Raw genomic sequence first — 25,338 nt, 5'->3', positions numbered from 1 at the left:
CATGTCAGGGGTTGAAAAGGAGACAGGGCTGCAGATTTCTTGCCAGGATAGTCACTTTATTTGACAGGAAGAGGCCCTGGCCCCTCGGCCCAGCGGGGGGCCTGCTGAGTGTGAGGTCTGGTAACAGAACTCCAGGAGAGGGTCTGCAGGACCACCCACCCCTCCCTGTGCAGGGGGCCCAGACAAGGCCGAGGGGTGGTCTGCCCAAAGCCTGTGCAGGAGCCCCAAGGAACAAAGGGTGGTCCGGCCTGCATACTGGAGTCAATAAATTATGGTCAGAAAATCTCACAGAGCCTGGTGACTGGGGCTCAGGGACACCAGCTGGGACAGACCTGCCCCCAAGAGGGCAGCCAGGCAGGCGGGAGGGATCTCCCACGAAGCTCAGAAGAAAGGTCGGGCGGGAGCCGATGGAGGTGGTCGCCTGGGCACAAAAGAAAAATCAGAAAGCAAAGTTTAACTGTGTCCCGGGCTGGGCAAAAAGGCCTGGATCCCCCAAGAGGGCAAGAGAGGGAGAAGAGAGGCCTGGAGGGGTCAGACCATGCAGGGTCTGGATAGCAGCTGGGATTCCTGTTCTACCTCAGCACTGGGTCACCTGCAGCAGCCAGGCGTGGGGCTGGGGGCTTGGGGGTGAGCGGGGAGTATCTGTTCTGATTCTGGGGTACTGAGGAAGGTGAAAACTCTCCCTTGGTGTCAGGCTTCCTCCAGAAAATATGACTGCCCAAGAGCAGAGCAGAGCAGAGCCCCTGCTAGGTGAGGTTACAGGGCTCCTCATGGAAAGGAAAGGGTTCCCGGTGAGAGGCCCAGGAGAGGCTAGGCTACAACCTCTGCCTGAACACCGACACAAAAGGCCCACACAGCAGCCACCAGAAGGTTCTTCCCTTTATTTTAGTTTATTAATAGGATACAGAGTGCAGGCACTTACAGTGGTCAAACCGAGAAAGGAGTGAGCAAGAAGTTCTGCTCTGAGAGAGGTGCCTGGGGCCCGCCTGGTAGGAGGAGGCCTGACGGGAGCTGAGAGACCCCCAAAGCCTCCGCAACCCACACAGAGCCCAAGCCCCCCTGAGGGTCCCAGAAGAAGGAGGGCACCCAGAGAGGAAAGAGTGAGGCTGGCCTGGGCTGAGAGTTCCAGGCCTGGTGAAGGCACCTCTGGCAGCCAAGCCCCGGCTGGGCTCAGGCTGTGGTTAATATGGCCTAGGAAGGAATATGTACAACTTGGGCCCGGTGGGCAGTCCTGCGCCCACTGGGCCTGGCTTCTGCTGGGGAACTCCCAGTGAGAGAGGTGGAAATACTCCTTGTCCCACAAGGACTAGGGGATACAGATGCCCTTGGCACCCCGGCTTCCAGAAAGCCTGTTCCTATATGAATATCTCCGGCCAGAGAAGCTCCTGGCAGAGTCCCTGCTACCACAGCCGGGATCCTTCATTCGAGTTGGTATCCAAGGTGGTTACTCCTGCTGCCACCCTGAGACCCTACCCCGCAAAGTGCAGTGCCCTGGAACCCCCTTGCCTGGGGCTCCGGGGCCCCTTCATTCTAGTGTCCAGTCCAGAATGGGGGCCAGGCCAGCTGGTGACTGGGGCCAAGTTTAGGGAGGAAGAGGCAGGGGTTGCCTACGGGAGCCTGGTCCCAGAATAGGGGCAGGAGCGCCAGGGGCAGCAGAGGGGCCCAGACCACCGAAGCTCCTGCACCGCGGGTATGTGAGGACCCCCGAGGAAATGCCCCCCGTGTGGCCTAGTCGAGCAGGGAGGGCTCGGCTGGGCGGATAATGGTGGGCCGGCTGGGCGCAGCAGGGGGTCTTCTGCTGCAAAGAGAATAAAGACAGATGGGAAGGGGGAGAGGGTAGTGAGGCTAGAAGCAGGGCAACTATTGAAGACCCAGCCCAGCCCAGCCCACCCCACCCCACCCCAAGGTGTTCCCAGTAATGGGTACACCATAGACTGCTCAAGTACCAGGAGGGAGTTGACAAATCCTGGTATTTGTCTGTTGGTGTCATAGTCACTGGCTTGCTGTGTGACCCTGGGCATGTCCCCTGCCCTCCCTGGATCTCAGGTTCTTCACAGAAGTGGGAAGAACAGAGCTGGCCCATAGGGTGGGTCGGGGTGAGTGAAGCCTGCAATGGCTGGCGCGGGCATTTGTGTCCTCAGTAGGGAAACAAAGGTAAATGGTATTCACAGGCACCCAGGGCAAGGGGTGCCAAGCTACATGGTGGCCCGCTACTTAGGTCTAAAGGATGAGCCAAGAGCTCTGGAGTCACCCTGATTCTACCACTCTGACTCTGGACAAAGGACTTGGCCTCTCTGGGCCTTCATTCCCCAGGATGGTGACAATTCTTCCACTCCCTGCTTAGAGCATGGCAGAAGATCTTTAGGAGGGAGGGAGTCAGATTCGAGAAGAGACCCCAGTGTGCAGGCTGGGGGCTCTACATGATAGGCAGCCAGCGGGGTCCAACCTTACCTGGGCACTCCAGGGGGGATCCCAGGGGGAATCCGTGCTGGCCGGGATGGGATCTGAGGTGGGGCTGAGAAGGGATCATTGTTGGCAAACACACTCTGAGGTCCAGGCCGAGATGGAATGGGGGGCGCTGAGAAGGAGCCTGCGACCCCCACAGGCACGGGAATCAAAGGTGGCCCTGGTGTGGGACCTCTCACTGCAGGGGGCCGGCCTGGCGGGTGCACGCTTGACACAGGTCGGCGCTGTGGAGTGGGGCTGTGGAGGAACGGGGAGAGGCTGTGAGGTGAAGTGGGGAGGTGTGAGCATCGGCCATGACAGTGTGGCACTGGGGGCCCAGACTCTGGGGGCTTCTGGCCACAGAGGCATCAAAGGTATAGGGAGATTCTCTGCCCTTCCCTAGACCTGCTCAGCAATGACTCTTTTCCCACCCACAGCTGGAGCCATGCCCCGGCGTTGCCTCCCCTCTGCCACCAAGGGCTCCGGCTTCCCTGATGTTATGCCTACACCCTAAAGGGCATTTACCACTTAGCAGCCCCCACTTGGACCCCCCCCATGGCCTCTGAGCCACCCTCGTAGCCCAAGACCCTTCCAGAATCCAGCTGTACTGCCTCCAGATGCTGCAGAACCAGCAAGCCCCTAAGTGGGCTCCCTGCTGAGCCTGGGCACCCATTTCTCCCCAGACCTGGAATCTGGGTTCTCTTTCTAAGGAACTCTGTGGTGCTGTAAGGTCTCAGCAGAGCAACTATCTTTCCTGTGTCCCTGCCTGGTATCCCCAAACCCCATGCAGATAGGTATTGGTTCTACTAACAGCTCTGCTGGTGGGGTATGCTGGTTAGGAACCCCCCTGCCTGCCTGTTTTCTTCTCTGTCCCAGGAGGCTAACCCCTATGGCCAGCATCACCCAGACCTCTTTCTCTCAGAAGGGCTGAACTAATAGAAAGCACCAGAAGGCAGAAAAGCAGGAAAATGAGGAGTCAGGATTATATACATGCAGCTTCTACCCACTCCAGCCCTGACTGGCACCTTGAACCCACCTCTTCCCTTGTTTCTTCGGGCAGGACAGCAGCTCAGCCCTGGGTGTTGTGCCATCTAGGGTTGGGCCCCTTCACCCTTCCTACCCTTTCGTTGTGCCCCATTTCCTGCCAGGACCCTGAAGGATATGTGGATGGACCTGGGCACCCACAAGCAGCAGCTTCTGCTGCATGCAGGGGAAGAGTCTCCCAGACCTGTGGCTGCTGGTGCTCTGGAGCCAAGTATCGTCAACAGGTGGGGGCACGGGAGTGGACACAGTGCTGGTACTGATGTCCCCAATGATGTTGAGTGCCTCTTTGAGTGCATGGTACATGCGCAGCATGTCGTCCCGCCGCTGGGCCTGGTCGGCTGACTCTTCCATAAGGCTGCTCTGGTCTGCTGACGAGTATAGGTAGGCCAGCAGCTCGTGGTGAATGAAGGCCTTCGTCTGGAGACAAAGGTTGGGAGGTCAGGCCCTCCCATCACCCCAGCCAAGAACTCAGTGGCTCACCATGACTGAAAAACCACCCTTTATCTAGAACAGAGATTCCTTTGGCTTTTTTTTCCCCTTTTGCTTTTGGCAGTATTAGAAATTGAAACCAACACAAGCTGGGCGAACACTCTACCATTGGGCTGTATCCCCAGCCCTTTTTGAGACTGGGTCTCACTAAGTTGTCCAGGCTGGCCTTGAACTTGTGACCCGCATGCTTAGCTAGGGTTACAGGCATGCACCATGTGCTTAGCCTGGTTTTTCCTTTACACTGGAGTGCATAGCTGGAAGTGTGTCTGGTAAGCTTTCTATCCAGCTGTCTGCTGAGTCTCTCAGGGGTGCTTTCAAAATGCTCTTCCCACCTTCACAAGATTCTTGTTCAATTTATTTCTATTATTATTATTATTTTTTTGAAGTCCTGGGGGATGGAACCCAGGGCCTCATGCATGCTAGGCAAGTGCTCTACCACTGAATCATACCCCAAAACCTTATTGTAGTATCTTATCCCTCTGTATCTTTTCTCTCATCATACTTTTTTTTACATTTTTTTAATCAATTAATTTTTTGTAGTTGTAGATGGACAGTATGCCTTTATTTTATCTGTTTATTTTTATGTGGTGCCAAGGATTGAACACAGTCCATCACATATGCTAGATAAGTGCTCTACCACTGAGCTCCATCCCCAGCCCTTCTTCCCAGTACCTTATGCCTTTATTGATATCTTTTCTCCCATTATATCTTTTAACTGCTTTTCTTTAAACACTACCAGTTTTTGTTCATTAATTTTATACTTGTTCGAGGGTAGGACAAATTTAGGTAAGATAGGAGTATTCAGGCCACAGACTTCTTAGAGATGGGAATACAGGGTTTAGACAAAGCGCGCAAGCGCAGTGTTAGCTCCAGTTACCTGATTAAATGGAACCAGGAGCCCAGTGTGGCCTGCAATCCAGGTTACAATGTTATGACTCATTCTAATTTGAATTTTGCACTCACGTTGTTGATCATGAGGTGCATGATGGTCTTTGGCATGAGGTCGCGGATGGACTTGTTGATGATGGCCACATAGGAGTCTACCAGGTTGCGAATGGTCTCCACCTGCCGCTCCAGCTGTGGGTCCATGGAGAAGGTGTTCTCCTGAGCCCCATCCTCATTCTCTGCCTGCAAAAGGGAGCAGAGGCGGTGGGGGGTGACTAAGGCCTGAGGTGATTGTAGTGAGTTGCCTTTCTTTGGGTACTGCTTGCCATGTACCACCAATAACCAAACACCCCTGGTTGTCAGAGGCCCTGACATCCTGTAGGTCCTTTCCGCCCCCAGATCCTTTCCCCTAGTTGTGGTAACAATGTATTTGGAGACCAAATGCATCCATGCTCATTCCACCTCAAGGATGGGAAGAGAGAAGAGGACCACGCAGATGAGACCCAAATCCATGGAGATCCTTGACTGTAGCAGCTTCAGTTGAAAACTTTTGGGATTCTGATGACAAGCTGATCCCATCTCTGCTTTTCTTGCTTAAGTGGGCGTCAGCTACACACCTTCAGAGAATCCTTGTACACAAGGTCTAGTAATGACCTGCCTCCTTCCTCTCCCAGATGGGTCAGCTCAGCACAAGGAGTGTTGGGCGGGTAGGGCAGGGCGGCTCCTCACCTGATCCTTCTCAGGGTAGACCCCAGCACGTAGGAATGAAGCCTTCCAGCTGTCCACATCTTCCTGGGAATCACAGGCTAGCTCGATCTGCCGCAAATCCTTATAGACATTCCTGGGGCAGGAGGAAGGGGCATGTAGCTTGACCCTGCCCATGGACTTGACTGACCTCTAAGAGGTGTGAGCTCTGGGGTCTCTCTGCCTGAGCAGGGACTCAAACCTGACCTGGGCTCCAGCATGGCTTCAGCACCTTCCTCCTTGATGCTGAGGGGTCACTGTGAGTTAGTGTGTCCAGCACGTAAATGGGACCAGGCATAGAGCATAGGCCCAGGGAGGGCCTGGTGGAGCAGTACCTCTGGCTTTGGATTTTGTTGCCAACTCTTTTCCTGGGAACTGCCCGTACCCTTCATTTGAGTTCTCCTGTGGGAGCCAAAAGCTGTCAAAAAGCCCCAAAGTGGGCATGTGTGTCATAACACCTACCTTTGGGTTGGGAAGCTCCCAATGAGGAAGCCTACAGAGGTAACTTCCACCAGAACTTTCTGTGACAATGGATTTTTTTTTTTTTGTACCAGGAATTGAACCCAGGGGTGCTTAGCCACTGAGTCACATCCCCAGCACTTTTAATTTCGAGAAAGCATCTTGCTAAGTTGCTGAGGCTGGCTTTGAAGTTGCAATCCTCCCACCTCTGCCTCCCGACTGCTGGGATTACAGGTGTGCGCCACCACGCCCGTCAGTGGGAATGTTCTGTACTGTCCATCCAATGTGGCAGCCTAAGGTGCAGGCAGCTTCTATAAAATGCCTTTTTTTAAAAAAATAAATATTTTTTAGTTGTAGTTGACACAATAACTTTATTTTATTTATACGTGGTGCTGAGGATCGAACCCAGGGCCTCGCACATGCCAGGTGAGCGTTCTACCACTGAGCCACAACCCCAGCCCTAAAATGCCTTTTTTTATTTTTATTTTTTTGCAGTGCTGGGGATTGAATCCAAAAACTCACCTACTGTAGGTAAGTGCTCTATCACTGAGCTCAACACCCTGACTCTGCCCCACCAAGGAGGCTTCTGAACACTAAGAATGGGGCCAGAGCGACCACAGGAATGAATTTTTCATTTCATTTCATCCTTTGCATGTAAATAACTGCCAGTGGCCATTGCACACCAGAGGTCTAGCATGTATGTGGTTGAGTCCCAGGAGTGGGTACAATGGGAACTCCAAGGACAGTACCAAGACGCCTGGCAAGGCTTGTGCAAGTTGGTTGTAGAAGCAGAGCACCAAGGACTTGAGAAGCAAGACAGGAGGGACTGTGTTTTTCAAGTGCTCTATGGGTCAGAAACTTCAGTGTCACATGGCACACAAACAGTTAGGGCTGAGGCAGCAAGTGACCCTAAAGTTCTCAAGTGAGTGCTGGCCCTGAGGTCAGCCATGGCTCCATCACAGAGCTCTGACCAACCAGCGTGGGCAAGTGGTTACCCTCAAAGAGTCTGGAGGGAGTCAGAGGGAAGGGGCGGGCCTTTGTGGCTCTTCTCCTTTCTGCTGCTTTACAATGGCTGGAGTTTGGGTGGCCCTCTTGGACAAAGAGATGGGAGCCATGCATCCAGGAAGTCTGAGAAACAAGAAGTGGGGTCTGGGCCCCAATACCTAGAGCTGCCTCTCTTCCCTTTAGACTTAATTTCTTTAACTACACAAGGAAATGTTTATCTTGTTTCTATCACTATTCTGGGTGCCTTGGTTCCAGTCTTAAAAGATATTTCTGGTAATACTGTCACCCCTGTCCAGGGTGGCGCAGGGCTCCCAGGCGGGATGGCTGCCTTGTTGCTTGCGGCCAGGAAGGGCTTCGTGTCCCAGTGGAGAGCTCAGGTTCTCCCGTTCACAGGAAGGCTTTCTGGCCAGGAAGGTGAATCTCAAAGGTTTTGGGCCCTGGCTGCTGGCTGGCCAAGCGGGTCTCAGAGGTGCAGGCCAGCTAGCCCAGGACAGAACTTTTCTTTCAGAAAACAGGAGACAGCTGGAGCAGGTGGGATGAGCAGTGGGGCGACGGTGCTGGGGCCAGCAGGGAGGACACCAGGGCCCACTGGCCGATCACACAGAAACACCAGGCCTTTGCTCATAGCTGCTCCTCTACTCAGGTAGGTCCTAAGAGCTTCCTGGGTCCTCCCTCATCTCTATCTTCCCTTGAAGGGGGACTCATATGCTTTCAGGACTGTTTTCTTTCTCCTGTTCTTCCCTTTTTGTGGTACTAGGATGAAATCCAGGGCCCGGCACACACTAGGCAAGCGCTCTAGCACCAAGCTACGCCCCCGGCTGACTTGATTTTAGGACTCTGAATCCCATCCATGTAGCAGCAACTCCCCAGTTCATATCTCTGCCTGAGACTCATTCCTGGACACCACGTTTTGCATCTCCCTCGCCTCCCACTTACTCTGAGGGTGTCTCCCAGGCCTCTCCCTCAGCAAGGTCCCAGCTGAGCTGCTGACCAAGCCCAAACCTGCCCTACCTCACTGCCCCCTTTAGCCCTTAGCAGCAGCTGAGGCCCAAGTCCCCAGGCTTGCCATCAGTGTCTCGCTCATGCCTGTCCAAGAGGATTTCATCAGCTCTACTTCTACCTGGAATCTGCTCCTTCCTCCTCCACATCCTTGGCTCCATTATCTCCCACCTGGCCCCGCCCCGCCCCAGGTTCTTTCCTTGCCCACCCACCAAGGGTTGCCCCACAACTACCAGAGGGCGCCTGTGAGGACCACAGCCGGTTCCCTGTGGTACCTCTGCTCCCCACGCCTTCGCTGAATCACCTCATCCCCATCTCTGACCACAGGTCTTCCCTGACTACTCCTCAGAAACACCCGGTGTTTTTTCTGTTTCTCACCCTACTTCCTTTCTGGAAGGAAAGGAAGGGACTGCTGGGAGCAAGCACTCAGTGCACGCTGTTGAAAGACTAGGAACGAGGCCATTTGTCTGCATCCCAGGCCTCCCAGGCCCTGCGGACCCCTTACCTCTGCTCTGTGTTGAAGATGGCAAAGACGTGCTTGTTGGACATGAAACCTTTTTCCACATCACGGATTTTGAGGTTGTCCAGGGGCAGCATGTACTTCTTCTCCTTTTCCTGAGGGCAGAGGGGACAGGAGTCATTCTGGGATGTCCAGCAACATGAGGAAGTTTAAGCCAGGATGCTCCGCCAGGGCTACTGCCAGCATGTGGCACTTCCCATGCTCCTGACTTTATGTGAATTAACTTATCTGCCAGAGCTCTCCCCCTTACTCTCTCCTTCTGACACTCAGGACATTCCAAGGGGGTTCCCTCCCCAGGACCTTTGCTTCTATGCCAATGGCCTTGAACTATGAGGGTTTCTTTTGTCTACCTCAAGTCTTTATGCAGAAGGGACCCTCATGGGCTGACCCTACCCCACACCCCCATGAGCCTTGCTTTTAGTGACCCACGTGATAGCTTGTATGTCACCTGGGCTGGCTCAGTAGTTCCTGGAGGACAGATGCCCATCTATTTTGTTCAGTGAGGACACGAAGAACCCACCCCCCCAACCCCCAGTGAGTGAATGGAAGCACTTCCCAAAGGGCCTAGCAGTGAGCTATCATGATGATCCCATTTTACAGGGAGAGAGACTGAGGCACAGAGGGGCAGGCAGAGGCAGGGGCAGGTTGGGTTTTACACCTCGACTGCTGCTTCACATGATCCCAGAGCTGGAAATCTGATGCCTGGGCGTCATCTGTGGCTTTGTTGTTTGGTTTGGTACTGGGGTTGAACCCACTAAGCCACATTCCCAGCCCCTTTTGAGACAGGGTCTCACTAAGTCACCCAGGTTGGCCTTGAACTTGTGATCTCTTTGCCTCAGCCTACTGAGTGGCTGGGGTATTACAGGCATGCATTTCATGCCCAGTTGTCAGTGGGTTTGTAAGGGTGGCCCCCTTCAGGGAGTGCCCACCAAGTGTCGGGCATGGCAGTTCCATAGGCTGCTGGGGAGGAAGCTCAGAGGTGTGACCCTCCGCCTGCAAGTCACAGCTGGAGGTGGCACCACAAGACCTGTATAACCCACAAATATCGACTACGCAGTTACTCTGTGCCCAACACGGGACTGAGCCCCTTCAGTGGTGTCACTTGCTGCTGTATTGGGTTGGAACCCAGGGCCTGTGTATGCTAGGCAAGCACTCTACCACTGCACCCCCACCCGGCCCATGAACCAATCTTCTATAGCAGGGAACCAAAGCAGTCAGGGTCCCTGATTCCCACATGCATGTGACCCACAGCAGCAGCAGAGGTCCCAGTGACCAAAGCCATGTGCTGTTCATCTATCAGCTCATGGAACTTTCTCCTTCAATGTCCTTAGGATGACACTGTGCTCAGTGAGGAAAGCTGGCTGTCCAGGGGCACACAGCAGGTGGTGTGGGCCACTGTGGGACTTCACGAGCCATGTCCACCTGACACAAAGCTGGGTTCTCTCTGCGATTCTCCTTTCTTCAGCACTCAGATGTCTTTAGAAACTTTTTGTCACATGTCCTGTCTCCATATTGTTGAAAAGCCCCAGAATGAAGTTCAACCCTGCTGCTGCCTCTGAATTCAAGAGCAGCCACAGAGATGGAAGGGAAGGGAGCTAGGGGCTGCCCCTCAGGCAGAGAGTCAGGACTTAGGTGGGGCTGGCCGCAAGGGGGCCTGGCTGAGACCAAGTGCCAGGTCTACCCCTTCCTGACTGTGTGCCTTGAACACGTCTCTTCTCTCGCCTGTGCCTTGGTTTCCCCATTTGTCAACAGAAGCACTCGAGTTCCATACTCATGATAGGAAGTGAGGATTGCTGACATGGCAAAGGCCTAGCGACATGCCCACTGAGGCTCCAGGGGTTTTCTGCTGGTAGGACTGGCTCCAGGGCCAGCCCCCAGGGTTCTGGGCAAGGATTCAGGGCACAGCACAGACAGAGGGGCCCACTGACCATGAGACAGGAGGACACTGAGAGCCCAGGGGACAGACAGTATCCAAGAAAGGCTGTCAACGGCTACTGCAGACAAAACAGGGCACACAGGGCCCAGGGCCTTCCGCCTTCTTGGGGAAGGGCTTAGGGCTTTAGAGGGGGCCAGGGTTGGGGCCTTCCTGGAGGTTTGTGGAAGGGCCTCTGTGACCCCTGCCCCATCTTGTCATAAGGCAGGAAGCTCCCAGCCACCAGCCAGGCCAAGCAACTGAGTCAGAGGCCTTCCTGGCTCCTAGCGAGACACCACATCTGGAACTGTTTATAGTGTGATTCCGCCCAGAACTCGGTGGCTGCCTTCCTGCAACTGCCAGCACATGCGCGTGCGCACACACAAACGCACGCACACACACACATACACACACACAGAACACAGGCACACACAGACATAGAGGAGTGCTGGCACCCCTCCCCCACCCCAGAGATCTGCGCACAGGCCAGCGACCCAACCCTCCCTCCCACCAACCTCCTTCCCCACCCCCTCCTTTGGATTTCCTGAAAACCCACAACTTTCTCCAGATGTGAGCCGGCTGCAGCCTTGCCACGTCAGAAGAGACGACAGAGCAGACTGTCGCAGGAGGAGCAGTGGCTTTCTCGCCTGTTCAGAGGAGCCGAGGCATGGCCTTGCGTGGTGGCCCTGCCGTTGCCGTGCTGGGGGCCCAAGGGATGAATAGCCGGCCCCGCCATCCCAGTGTTCAGACTAGTGTTCAGGAGGCTCTGAATGTGTACAGTAGTCTGCACATTGGTTAGGCTGGGCTTGGGCAAACAGCTCTTCAGGATGGCCCCCGCCGGTCCCTTAAACTTATTGCCACCCCCAGAGTGAGGCACACCTTGAGGTAAGTGTCACCTTCCACAGTCCTGTTTCCCACTGGGTTGGAGACTTAACTGAAGATTCTGGAGCAAAGAAGAAGGGTCTGGGGGGGAGACGAGGTGCTGGATAAAGGCCAAGGGAGCACTGGGCTTGGGGGTCTCTAGCTGGATTGTTCCCCTCTCTCCCCTTCCGCTGTTAATGTCTCCTCATTTATTTCGGAAATAAAGAAATTCTGACATCTTGCCTCTCACCAAAGCTTTTCTACAAAAGTGGCCTGGCCCTTGGGGGTGACTGTTAGGGTCCCCAATGTGGGCAGTGGTGCAGGGAGGGGGTAGTACTTTGTGCCTGTCCCTTCTGATCTTAGACTGCTTTGTGTCTGGGGCACACACAGGGCCCCTTTCACGGGTCTGGCTGGTTCTCATTACCACCAGCGCCCGACGCTCCTCCCAACCCTGCCCCTGTTTCCAGTCTGGGGCCTCCAGGGAGGGTAGGAGGCTCCTGCTTAAAATGCCCCCCAACGAGGGAAAATCAAAGGGCCCTTCCTCAAGGTACAGAAGAGGAGCTCGTAAACTTGGACTTGCAGTGCGGCCACACGGTGACCTGCCCAGTCTAGCCTTTGGCCCAGCAGCCGCACCGTGGCACCCTGCCCGGGGCCTGGTCTTTCCATGGGCAGAACCCAGAAGATCCGCACACCCCCAAAACAATGGAGGGCAGGGGCCAGCCCCGGTTGACTTTTTTCTGTTGTGCAGTGCTGGAGATGGGACTCCAACGCCCTGCCGTCTCGGCTGCTCCAGCCTGGTCCTGCCCTGGGGGACCAAAGACCCTAGACAGCTGACATTCCACAGAGCAGACTGGGTTTCAGACTGGTGGCAAAAAGAGTGTGTGGGGGGAATGCGAAAGGGCCGTCCACACCCCCTCACCCCGGCCATTTTGAGGAGTAATGGATCCCATAGCCTCTGTAGCTGCTTATTCTACTACTTCTTCGTCTTTTTTTTTTTTTTTTTTGCAGTATTGGTGATCAAACCCAGGGGTGCTTTACTACTAAGCTACATCCCTAGCCTTTTGCATTTTCAGACAAGGTCATAGTAAGTTGCCCATGCTGACCTCAAACTTGTGACCCTCCTGACTCAGTCTCTCCAGTAGCTGGGATTACAGGCTTGCACCACCATGCCTGGCCAGACCCATGGTTTCTTGAGGAATTGATGGCAGGGGGCGGTGGTGGGGGTGGGTGGAGGGAGGCCAGACCACACCCAGTCTTGACCTGCTTCTACATGTCAACCTTGTCAGGCTTGCTGGGCCTGGAATTCTGGAGGGTTCCAGGTATACACCAGAAATTCTTGTGGTAGCTCTATCGACCCCACCATCCTGGGATTAGAACAGTCCCCAGCAGGGTCCCTCAGGGGGCACAGGGCTCTGAAGGCTCCAGGAACTGTCCAGGGCTGAGTGTGTAAGCCTCGTGTGAAGAGGGATGACCACCTTTCACACCAATACCTTCCCCTGCAGTAACTGTATCCAGCCTGAGCTGCGGGGGAGTGGCTTGAACACAGGGGCAGCTGTCCCTCAGGTCAGCTGGCATGTGCTCACAGACGGTCATAGGCGAGAGGTGTCCACCACACAGGGACACATCTCTGCACTGTGCTAAGGGGGCAAGTCACTATTCAGAGTCTCAATTTTCCCAACTGGCATTTGAGGGGTGACAGTGCCATGCCTAAGTCAGGCCTGAGACTTTGCTGAGGAAAGGGAGGAGGGTGCCTTGTGTGGGGACTCAGTGACTTCTCCTAGCCCTGGAACTGCCACAGGGAGGGGGCTGCATAAATGTGCAGGCCCTCCCACTGCTGCTTCTGGGCCAGCCGGAGCCCTCAAGGAGGCTCCAACTGCCTCCTCTCTAAGGTTGACTGGAAGGACACAAGGCTGGGCCCAGGCCAGCCTGTCCCTGAGAGACCCCCAGAGTAGTGCGTTTCCATTCGGCCTGCTCCAACTCTAGAAGTGATCAGAGAAGCTTGGCTTCATCATGGAGGACACCTGGTGTGCTGTCATTGCTGTGCCATCCCAGGGACCACGGGCACTAGCTAGCTGGCTTTGTATCGCAGTGAAGCACTTGGGCAGTGAATGCTAGTCCACGCCATGATCTGGAGCTGGGCCCCAGCATGATCCTAAGAAAAACACCCTCAAAGACTCTGGTTCCCCTTCTGTGAACTGGGGGGTGTTCCCTCATGCAGAATGGCTGGAAGACTAACCTGAGGCGACCACCAGGACAAATCACCAAGAACATGCTAAGAGCTAGGTCCTGCATTTGGCTTAGAACCAGGATTACCCCTCGGACTCCCATAGCCCCAGAGAAAGCAGGCCATGGCCTTCACTTTATAGATAGGAAGACAAGACATAAAGGGGTGAGAATACCTGCTCACGATCCTGGTAGAACACTAGGCATCAAACTCTGGTTCTCATGTTCTTCTTAGGGTGATGAACTGTCAGCTAGGTGCCCAGTTGCCACAGAGTAGCCTTGTGAACAGACTGCTGCCTAGGAGTCCACAAACGGAGCCAGCATTCCCCTCATCTCCCTCTTCTTTTTTTTAGGTACATGGGATTGAACCCAGGAGTGCTTAACCACTGAACCATATTACCAAGCTTTTTTTTTTTTTTTTTGAGACAGGGGTCTTGCTAAGTTGCTCAGGGCCTCACTAAGTTGTTGAGGCTGGCTTTGAGCTTGTGATCCTCCTGCACCACTGGGATTACAGATGTGCACCACCATATTCAACTCTTCTTTCCCTTCTTGGGGCTGCTAGAAGCCATGTGATGATGGACATGGGGACAGTCTTGGAAAGCAAGGAGGAGCCATGCGTTAAGGTGGTGACGGAGAAGGCGGAGCCTAGGCCCTGGACATTCTGGCAGCAGGGGCACACCAAGCTCACAGACACATGACCAAACAGATTTCTGAATTTCTGCATGCCTTCATTGGGACCTCTGTTACAGACTTAAATTAATAACCTGCTTAAAGCAATCTTGGCTGAGTTTATGGAGAGAAACTGCATCCCTTATGGTTGGCCCATGTCACTGGGAAGAAGTGGCTTCACTCCCCACCTGCTAAGCTGTGGTTGTCATTATACTGACAGGATCAAGAAATGGGTCAGCCAGGAGTGGAGGGTGGGCAAGCACAGAGCAGAAGTGGCCTGGGTGGCAGTGCCTGTCTGATCTGTTCAGAAGAGGGTCTGCTGGGCCAGGGCTGAGCTGGCTCATAGCTCACTGCCCACAGGTCCACCAAGTGCGTAGTTTCAAGCCAAATGGATGAGCCCCTCGGTAGGATTCCACATGCAACATTGTTCCCTGCAGTTCTTAGTCCCACAGTCCCCAGAGGCCTCTCCATCTCCTTCTCACAATGACACGAATGTGCATACTGTTCAAAAGACACTTATTATGGATACGCACCACAAGGGGGAAGGGACCATTCTATCTCACTTCACAGGTAAGGAAACCAAGGCCCGGAGGGCCTGGCCAAGCCCATGGGTGACAAAACCCACATTCCAGGAGCCTGGCCATGCACTTGAGTTTCCAACCCTTAGCTGTGGCCCCTCTCATGAGAGTTATGGTGCTCAGGCCTAGGGTCCATTTCCAACCTCCTGGCAGCTCTTCACCTCCTGAAGAGCTTCCTGTGGGAACTGACTGCCATCAGGCTCGACCTCACAGGGGACAGCAAGGGGCTGGGTTATGATGAGACATGCCCAGCACACCAAGCCTACCCTCTAGAACCTTCCCCAAATGAACAGCGAATGAGCGAGTGAATGGATGGCTGCTGCCTAGAGGGAGCATGTGTGGGCGTACCCACCCACAACCCCCATCACCCAGCCCTTGCCACCGGCCACTCACCTCCTCATCCTTGTACCAGGATAGTGACTCGGCTGTCAGCACAAACCAGTACTCCTTGGAGCCACCCTTCATCAGACTGATGTTATTGATGGTCAGCCAGCCCCTGCGGATCACCTGGGGGGGAGGACATGGCTTAGCGGGGAACAGTGTTCCATCACCCTGGCTACCCCCCAGCACAGCAGCCAGCACCCTCACCCCACAGCAAAGGCAGGAAGCTGGGGACCATGGCAGAGACACCTCTAGCCCTAAGCCAGGAACCCAAGTCCATCTCACCCCAAGCACTCCCAGTTGGAAACCCAGCAGGGTGCCCAGGCAGGTGGGCAGACAGACAGGACAGTAACTCGATGGCTCAAGTGCTGATAGGAAACCAGGACCCTGTGAGGCCCTCTGTACTTGCGGCTAACTTGGTTAACCAGGAGGCAAAATACACACCCACCTGGTAGAAAGAGGCCCAGGGGGAAATCTGGGGCTTGTGTTCAGGGCAGGGGCACATGGAAGGTGACATCTTCTTTGGGTGAGAAAAGGTAACCAGGGGTGCCCTCAGCGTCACCCCTCATGCCCTCTGGCAGGTGGCTGTCACTGGAGGACTGCAGGAGCCCACGCCATGGAATGACTCTCACTCCACTCCAATGACTGCTACCCTTACTACTGGCTCATCTGTGCCCAGGTCACTAGGGTTGGGAGGACATTTCTTCCTAGAGGGCTGGTGACAAAGTCTGGAGCACAGAGGAACCTCCTCAGGGACCCTACAAGGACTATCAGGGTTGGATCATGCCCCAGTGTGGCTTTAAGCCCAGCAATTGCAGTTTTCTCTGCATGGCATCTCAGGGCCCTGGGATGTCTGGCTGTCACTGTCATCGAGTGCAGAGAAGACCCCAGGCCTGCTTAGAGACTTACCTGATGGCTAAATGCAGGCAGCCTAGGGGGCTGGCCACGTTCTTATGCTCCCATGATCCCTGGGACATGGAGGTAGGTACATGTGGACCAGAGCCCCCCTGCCCCCCCACTGAACTGGGAACCCCAGGCAGTGAAAGCACATGGAGGCACAGACAGGGCTGCCTGGGGCCAAGACAGCAACAGACGGGCCAAGCTCTAGTGGGTGGGCTGCACATGGCCATGACAGCTGGAAGGGCTGGTACTGGGTACTCCCAGGGCAGCACTAGGCAGTAGAACCTGAGATGGGGTCTCTAGGGATGAGTTTGGGGCCCGGAAACCCTCCTGGTAGGCAGCTTTCAGAAAGGGCTTCACTGTGCCTACTGGACCTCCCTCCAGGGTACCAAATTTTAACAGGGCCACCAGCCCATGGCCCCTGCCCATGATTGCATATTGTCTTCCAGCTGCAGGCGGCAAGGAAGGCAGAGTGGCCACTGAAAGCCCAGGCACCCTGTACCATGCTGAAGTCCCTGCCCAGGCTGGGGACAGCATAAAGTTGCCACTTGGCACCCTTTGTTAAGGTCAAGGGTATAGACTTATCACTTGCTGGGATGAGAAAGAGATCTCAGGACCCCTGCAGCCATCAGGAACATAGGCCAGCAGGCCAAATAAGGTCATGATAATCTCCCTGACAAGAGGGTGACCATCATCCTACTTTTTCCAAGATGTCCTGATTTTAGCATGGAAGGATGGCTCAGTGTTCTGGAATGTGCTCAATCCCAGACTCACTGGGATAGTTGTTGCGCTGTTAGCAAAGCTGGTCTCCAGAAAGACCGTGGCCAAGGCCAAACTGCACAGGACCCAGAAGGGACCCCGTGGTTCTAACAATATGGCCCAGCCCTGAGTGGCTTTCTATGGCGGCCATGTTCTGCTCCTTCATCTACCCAAGGGCAGACAGAGGGGTTGCCTCACCCAGGTGTAGGCCAGGGGTTGGCACAGATTAAGAGCATAGTAGGCTTAGGTTTAGTCATGGAATGAAAATAGGGATCCAGGCTGTCCTTGCTCCCCCCAAAAGAAGAAATCCTGCATGGTGTGGTCTCTGCTCTCCTGGGAGAGAGCTTGCTCCAACCATCCCTCTGTGGCCTAGGCTGCCTGCTTCCTACCTGAGGCTAGGGGAGGCCAGAGCCCACAGACTGTGCTTCAGGGGCATGGCCATGGGCGGGGCCCTTCCCAGAGCACACCCTTGAGGAACAGCATACCCAGGCCTTGGAGCAGGAGGCTGGGGAGTGCGGGCTTGGGGTGAGGCCTGGCAAAAGCCCTGAGGCACCTTCCCTTCAGGCCACCTAAAGAGCTGCCTGCATGAGTGCTCAGAAGGGTCAGAGCCTAAATCCCTCTCTAGTGAGCTGTGGGCAGACACACACGGTGATCCAAAGAAAGGGAATGCCAAGGGGCCATCCCCAGGGGACTGGGCTCATAAGAAAGTGGGAGTGGTACGGGGCAGGGAGACAGGAGAGACAGGTAGGGCTCCTGAGGTCCAGGGTGCACAACTGACAGGCAGGCAGGCGCGCAGAGAGGTAGGCAGGGCCAGCCAGGGGCAGCAGGCAAGCAGCAGTGCAGCTGGGGTCAGCGGGCAGGCTAGGCCAGCCTTCTCTCTTGAGTCAGGGTCCCAGGCAGGGGTGGAAACCATGGCTGGGACACCCAGAGGCCACAGCCATACTCAAGGCTTTATGGCCAGGGTTGCAGAATCTGATAGGAAAAGAATAATGACTAAACATCTGGGATGTGGGGAGGAGGAAAGCAGGCATGTGCCTGAACTGTTTGGGGAGGAAAATTTTCAAGTTCAAAGGAACTTGGTGAGGGGAGGGGTGTGTGGCAAGAGGGAACCACAGGCCTAAAGCCAAGCTCTTCCCCAAAACATCCTCCCCACGGGTCCAGGCTTTTGCTTTGGCTCTATCTTTATTTTATCTTCTAGGAACCCAGGCACATCAAAGCCCTGAGATAGCATTGTCTCAGTTACTGATCCTGGGTTTACTGGAAGATTTCTGCAGAGGGCTGGCAGTGGGAGAATGTCCTGGAGAAGGGGGCCTCTATTAAGGCTAGAGCAGTCCTCTCTGAGGTTCAGACTGAGGCTTAGGCCAGCTGCCCGCAGTGAGTGCCTTGAATTGGACTCAGCTCTCAGATGCGAGTGGCCTCTGCCCACTCCTGGGCTGGGCTGAGCCACTCAAGGGCTTGAGCAAGAGGAGGAGGCGTTACCTACAGCAGGGATGGCAAATACAATCCACCTTGCCCAGAGCACTGTGGTGAGATTTCTGAGAATGGCAGGAACAGGTACTAGGATTGATTATTGATGTCTGTCCCAGGCAAAGGATAAGGAAAGGGGGCATGTGGAACAACACAGTCTCATTATCTGCTACAGAGGCTGAAGGCTAGTGGCAGCAATCCAGGAAACACACCCTGAATGATTAGACATGCCTGCCATGGATACAGAAGCAGGATTATATGAAGAAATTTTAAAAGCCCTCATCAGTTAGTCACATCGGTCACGGAATGGGGAGTGGTGGCATACATATTAGGATACAATGTCAGGATTGACTAGCAATGTCTGCCATTGGCACATGATGGAGGAAAGGTAAATGGGGAAGAGGGCTGAATCAATTAGCCATGCCTGCCATGAGCACAGGAGAGGAAATTTCTGCATATGGAAAAACATGCTCTGGTCAGTAAGTGATATCTGCACTGGAGGCAGAAAGAGGAGTGACAGCAGCAATAAAAAATTTCAGTAGGGCTTGAGGAGAATCTTCCACAGCCAGGGAAGTGGAGCAGAGGCAGGGATAGTATACAAGCTGATTATTTGCCATCCCTGATCTATAGGACCCTAGGTGAACCCGCCAGGCATCAGCTGGAGAGGTGGGCTTCTGACAAAGGTGGTGGTCAGGTTAGTGTTTCTGTGAGGGCAACTGACACCCAGGACAATGCAAAGTCCAATGACAACTGTGACATGCGATTTCCAGGTTAGCTCTATTTTTAGTTTTTTTTTTTTTTTGGGTTATTTTGTGGGGAAGGGAATGTTACAGGGTGGGCGGGATCTCCACCGATACTAGGTTCTCTAATGTTTGCTACCACACTAAGCAGGTACTTACCAAGATCTCCCCCTTTGAGAATGCAAAGTTAGGGTTGTGGGTAAATCAAGGAAGAGCAGGCAGAGGAAAAGAGACGAAAGGGACATGAGGGGACAGAGAAAAAGCAGGAAAAAGCACAATAATGGGAGAAGAGAGGAGCAGGGAAAAAAACAGCAAAAGAAAAAAATTACATGCTATTAATTATATTCATGGTGTTAATATTTAATTCATTATCATCTCTCAAAATGAAAAAGCAACAATGTACATATTACCTATGGCAAGCAGCAAAAAAAAAAAAATCATGCAGAGGTTACATTCTTTTTTTTCATCAACTCTATAATCGTGCAAGATAAACAGCAGAGCCCCCGCCCCCATCCCCACCCCCACCTCAGCCTGATGTGGAAAAGGTGGGGACAAGTGGCAGAAACTTTACAAAGACAATGTTTTCTTAAAAAAAAAATACCCCAAGAACAAACAAACAAAAACCCCACCTAATATTGGTATTTATAAAGCCACTGCGAGACCTCTAGCTGGGACAAGTTATCAAGGCTCAGGGTCTGTCTGGGTATGGGATTCAAACCACCCCAGACTTCTCTGAGATGCCTGTGACAATGTAGCCTCCATGGTTCTCACCAACAGGTCCCCGATCCTTGGGGCAGGAGATGGGAATTCAATTTGCTTATAGACACCTTGGGTGATGGTTGTGTCACCCCATCTCGAGGGCCAGGCTTTAATCTTGGCCTTAGATATCAAATAGAACAGCACCCCCTGCATGTGAAATCTGCCCCTTGTGGCCCTACCAAAGCATCAGCACTCAGACTGTTTTCGGAAACACTGATATCTAAGTGGACTTCGGAGGCTAACAGAGTGGATGGTCTGGTGCTTAGGGGTGAGCTCCTGGCAGGGCAGTTCATATGTCAAGTGCCATTACTGGGTTTTGGTCATCTCTTGCACCCTCCCCCACCCCCATGGTGGAATGGTGACTGCAGCCTGGTGAAGCTACCTGGTTGGGGATGGCTCTCTTCTTATTCAGCTGTGTGCTCCTCTGCTGGGCGCTGAAATCAAAGCAGAGAAAGCACATGTGGATGAGATGCCAGGAGGGTCATAAGGAGCAAGAGGCCCTGATTGCCCAGGTGGGGTTCTTTCCCTGGGGGACCAACTGACCAGCTATGGACAGAGGAAGACAGATGCTCTCTGCATGCCGCCCAGGAAAAACAGCTGGGGCCCACAGAACAAGAAAGCACATGTGGCTGAACTAATGCTTCTAGACCCCGATCTCACTACCCCAAAAGTGCCAGTTTTTTTCACAAGATCCTGGAACTTCTAAGAGAGGACAGGAGAAGCTAGAGTGCCAGGTAGCTGGGAGGCAGGCAGGAGGTAACTACAGGGGTACTTCTGCACCAGGGTGGTTGAGGGTCAGACACTTGAGGTTTCTCCCTATACTCTCTCTTCCCATTCCTAACACCAATACCAGGTTGTAAGCAGCACTAACCACAAAGCAATCCAGCCCTGGGGGTCAGACTGTGGGATAGCTGCTGGCTATGAAAATGGCACTAGTCTCTGATTGCTCCTGACCCAAGTCAGAGGACATTTAAGTTCAATTGGGAACCCTATTTGTCTATAGTTGCTGATCTCCTTTCTCTTCCTCCTGCCTTCTTCTTTTTTTTTCTTTATTCTTTTTTTTTTTTTTGGTGGTGCTGGGGTTTGAACCCAGGGCCTTGTGCATGTGAGGTAAGCACTCTACCAACTGAGCTATATCCCCAGCCCTCTTTCTTCTTTTTAATGGTACTAGGAATTGAACTCAGACTCCGACACTGGGCCACTGCCCAATCCCTTTTTTATTTTGAGGCAGAATCTTGCTAAATTACCCAGGCTGGCCTCCAACTTGCAATCCTCTTGCCCCAGTCTCCCAAGCAGCTGGGATTACAGGCATGTGCCACCATGCCCAGCTTCTTTTTTTCTCTATCCATCCTATCTCTGGTTACTTCATATAGGTACAGAAGGCCACTGTATTTTATGTGTGCACCTACTCAACCCCCTTTCTAATATATTTGCCATTCAAATAATCATACTACCACCTGCAAACAATTTACATCTCCATCATATTTTCTTTTCTTATCACATTGCTTTAGCTGGAAGTTTGAGAATAATATCAAAAAGCAAACCAGCTTGGTTTCATTCCTTTACCTCTGGGGTTTTGTCTTATGGTTTAAGTTGACTGATGGATAAGGCAGAACGAATGTTTGTGTATGTACAGGAAGTTTCTAGTTCTAAATCAGTAAAGGCTGGAGTATTAAGAATGAAGACAGAATGTTAGTGAACAATTTTCCTAGTGTTCTACGTGATTACCATAGGCCATTTACTATGAGCTGTTTGTAACATTTGTAGGACAGAAAGGAGTGTGACCAATGGCATCTGAGGGAGGTGAGAACGAGCACAGACAACACTCACAGCAAGGGTGGGTGGCAAGAGGTCCCAGATGTGCTACCCCCTAAAGGCTTCCACCCTTCCTCAAACAGCCCATGTGGTGGGCCCTCGCCCTTGCTGGACCCAATCAGAGATTTCCAGGTACCAAATTCCAGATTCTTCCCTGCATCCTATAGGGTCCTCTTGGTGAGGGGTGTGGCCACCAGCTCCTGTCACTTCCACCTTGTCTTGGTTGTCCCCTGCTCTGTTTCTAGGCCTTCCTTCCCTGGGGCCCTGCCTGTCACCTGCTGTCATGACTTTCTCAGGAATGTCTCTCCAGTCCTCACTCTCCTTTCCCATAGCCCCTTGCCTATTCTCCTTTTCTAGTCTTTCCTTTCTGTCACGTCTTGACCAATGACTCCATCTTCCTAGGCTGGGAGCTCCGAAAGGGAGGGGCTATAGCTGCCTCACTCACTGACCTTATCCAAAGACCCTGAACGGGCCCCATCTCTGAGACAGTGCTCCACTGCTATTCAGTGGACCTCTGGGATATCCCCCTGGGCCTTAGGGCCACCCAGCCAAGGCGTCCCCATTCACACACCAGGGAAAAGGCACACAGCAGGCAATACCCACCCGGTGACCAGCTGCTCAGTATAGTAACAGCTGGGATAAGTGGGAAGGCCCCGGAATCCAGAGGAAAGAGTGGAGTGGTCAAAGGAAAAACAGGAGAGATTGTGAGAAGGAACTGTGGATGAAGTGTGAGAAGCAGAGACGTCAAAGTGAGGAAAACAGAAGCAAACCAAAGAGAGGGACCAGCGTTTTCTCCCCCGTACACCTGGTGGCAGGGAGAACGGGTGGGAGGGCTGTCTCAGGGCTGAAGGCTGTCTGTCTCAGGCTCTGAGAACTGCACCTAAGCACAGCCCACATCCGGGGCTCCCCAGGCCACCCCCTGTGGGGACAGCCCAGACAGGGCCCTCAGCTTCCTGGGCTTCGGGAGGAGCAACTGATCGTGCCCTCATTCATTCAGTCAATCCACTCATCTCCCACCCACCCAGCACAGAACATAACCTCCATCCACTTTGTCCAGTTCATTGGTACATTTTCTACCAAAGACCTACACTGTCCAAGTCTCAGCACCAGGAGGTCCTCCTTAAGGAAGCCTCCAGGACTCCAAGGCCAGTCCCCAAAGTCACCCATGGGACTTCTGGGACCCTCAGAGTCCCCACCTGGCCCCGATCATCCTGCGTGCTAACTGCAAGGGTACAAGCCTGTGCTTGCCAGGGCCTTCCTTGGGGGTGGGAACCTGGCCTGTGCTTACATGCTGCTCTATCACTAGATCTGGCACAAGAAGGCACCAGCAGTATCTGCTAAATTGGTACAAGGAAGCTGGTGCCTGGTGGAATGGAACAATCCAAGTGATGTACAAGCTTGTCAAGGCGACCCAGAGGTAATGGAATCAGGGAGGTGACACCCAAGATCATACCATTTTTGTCTAAGACTTGCCTAAATCAAAGCCTGTCCCACATCTGAGTGCCATGAGATTCTGGTTTTAAACCTCCAACATGCCCAGAAGTCACACACACCCCAAACAGCACATCTCACAGAGACCCTCTGAAGTTCAGAGCCTGTAGGAGGCTCTGGCTGTGAAATAGCCAGGTTTGAAACAAGCCACACACTGGTCCACAAGGCTCTGAGAGCTCTCTGAAGAGAGGAGCACTGCAGTTAGCCAGCCCCACCCCTGAATCTGACCAAGGACTATCTTTTTACTTCATAAAACTAGCTACTGGGATGCCCACAGAGAACATGTTGGGTGGGGACACTGGGTCAGGGCCCACAAACTCTCTGTGCTTAACCAGGGACCCCCGATGACAGAGACCCTCTGGCTCCTCCCTCTTGAGGGAACCTAACTCCTCCCTAGGACCGCCCCACCAGACACCCCAAAAGTACATACTTGGCAAATCCAATGAAGTCTTCATGGTTCGTGTTGATGTAGGACTGCTCGATGTCTATCAGAAGAAGAATCTGGGAGAAAGCGGAAATCTGTGGGTATAAAGCCCAGCCAAGAAGGAAGGGGCAGCAGCAGGAGCACTTCATGCACCCTGTCAGCAGAAGGCCCAGAACCACACAGCCTCCCAGGCGAGAGCCAGGATGGGTGGGGCTGGGGGCCCATAAGCACACAGAGAGGACAGGGTACTTCCATGGTCAGGACCGCACACACAAGCAAGACTGGGCTAAACTGGGCAAAGTGGGACATGCTGTAATCCCAGTAACTTGGGAGGCTGAGGCAGGAGGATCACAAGCTCAATGCCAGCCTCAGCAATTTAGTGAGACCCGGCCTCAAAATAAAAAAAGAACTGGGGTTGTAGCTTGGTGGTAAAGTCCTCAGGGTTCTAATCCTAGTAACAGGAAAAAGAAAAAAAGAAAGAAAGAAAAATGACTGCACTAAAAGAGAACAGTGCCAGGCAGCCCAGTGGACCACTGGAGCTAGAGTCTCATTCCGACTCTAAGTAGCCCGCGACCCTGGATCTTTTATTACTAAGCTGTGGAATGTGATTAACGGGAGGCTCTACTGCACAGGGTTCAATGTTTTCTTTTTTCTTTGCAGTGCTAGTGATGCAACCCTGGGCCCTGCACATGCTCAGCATGAGCTCGACCACTCAGCTTTGCCCCAGCCAGGTTTCCAGCATTTACAGTGCATCAAATCTTTAGCACCCAATGCATTATAAATGCTACATTCAAACTAAGGAGCTTACACACACACACACATGTGTGGTGGGTGTATAAGTGTGCATATATTCTATTGTAATACACACCGAATGAATAAAAAAACAAGTAAAAAGGTAATAGCTAATTTTGAGTAAATAGTATAGACTCTTGTTCTATTTTTAAAATTTTCCCTAATGAAATTACTTCCAAATAAAATGTGAAAACCAAAAAAGAAAACAACGAAAACTGCAAAGATAAACTAGCTAAGTGAGAACATTAAAATAAGATACACACACAAAGGCACCCACACATGTGCACACGTCTGCACACACACTTCAGGAAGGATGCAGTCTCAGACACCGGATGGCACCTGCAAACGCATCACACAGTGCAAATTCCCCGCAACAATCCCTGTCCGAGTTTGGCCAGGATGAAGGTGCTTGATGGGAAGCACAGGCTCAGAAAGCTCTTTGGCCCAATTCCCATTAAGACCAGGCCAAGCAGCCGGGGAGGAGGAGCTCTCGTGCCCCCAACCAGGCTCCCACTGATCCCTGGCCAGTCACTTTCCCTCTCTGTGCCTTGGAGTTCTCAAAGATAAAATGGGACCTTGGAGGTTGTTGGAGAATGCCGAGGGGTGCTCTGTCCAAGGGGACTCCTGAGGGCTGGTTTTGTAAAGCCCAAATGATCACCCCAGAACTCTCGGACCAGAGCTCTCTGGCATTGTCAACTGTGGGGCACCAGGGGCTGTGTACATTTGCAAGGGACAGCAGCATTTCTGCCAACAATGACAAAATGAATTGGAATCTCCTAGGCTTTTGATAAAACTTCCAGGCTCCAGAAGCTACGAGGCAATGAGGCAACAGTGGACAGGCTCACAGAGGAAACGACTGGTCCAGTGGGAACTAGGGGAAGCCCTCCAGGACAAATGAGCCACGTTCTTCCCCAGTGAAGACCAGAACAGGGGGACTGTTCTAAATAAAACAAGACACAAGCAAACGCAACACATAT

At 53.2% G+C, this 25,338-nt stretch overlaps 1 protein-coding gene across 13 annotated transcripts in view; it reads right to left on the bottom strand.

Moving 5' to 3' along the window:
* Nucleotides 1-285: 285 nt before the first annotated feature.
* DNM2 (dynamin 2) overlaps nucleotides 286-25,338 on the bottom strand; it is an 89,629-nt gene continuing 64,576 nt past the window's right edge. For 2 of the 13 annotated variants that reach the window (XM_081284100.1, XM_081284095.1), the window contains exons 12-22: nucleotides 23,576-23,646; nucleotides 22,258-22,287; nucleotides 20,222-20,273; nucleotides 19,240-19,251; nucleotides 15,227-15,340; nucleotides 8,576-8,685; nucleotides 5,593-5,704; nucleotides 4,942-5,106; nucleotides 3,674-3,906; nucleotides 2,452-2,703; nucleotides 867-1,798 (exon numbers count right to left, since the gene is read on the bottom strand). In XM_081284100.1, the coding sequence (XP_081140226.1) occupies nucleotides 1,729-1,798; nucleotides 2,452-2,703; nucleotides 3,674-3,906; nucleotides 4,942-5,106; nucleotides 5,593-5,704; nucleotides 8,576-8,685; nucleotides 15,227-15,340; nucleotides 19,240-19,251; nucleotides 20,222-20,273; nucleotides 22,258-22,287; nucleotides 23,576-23,646 (1,221 nt within the window). In that variant the 3' untranslated portion in view covers nucleotides 867-1,728. Of the gene's footprint in view, nucleotides 422-866; nucleotides 1,799-2,451; nucleotides 2,704-3,673; nucleotides 3,907-4,941; nucleotides 5,107-5,592; nucleotides 5,705-8,575; nucleotides 8,686-15,226; nucleotides 15,341-19,239; nucleotides 19,252-20,221; nucleotides 20,274-22,257; nucleotides 22,288-23,575; nucleotides 23,647-25,338 lie in introns of those variants that run through there. The other 11 variants (XM_081284098.1, XM_081284099.1, XM_081284105.1 and 8 more) reach the window with 7 other exon arrangements.

The sequence above is a fragment of the Spermophilus citellus genome, assembly GCF_964194105.1.
Source record: "Spermophilus citellus genome assembly, chromosome: 3".
NCBI lineage: Eukaryota > Metazoa > Chordata > Mammalia > Rodentia > Sciuridae > Spermophilus > Spermophilus citellus.
This window is presented reverse-complemented; position numbering and strand designations above follow the sequence as displayed.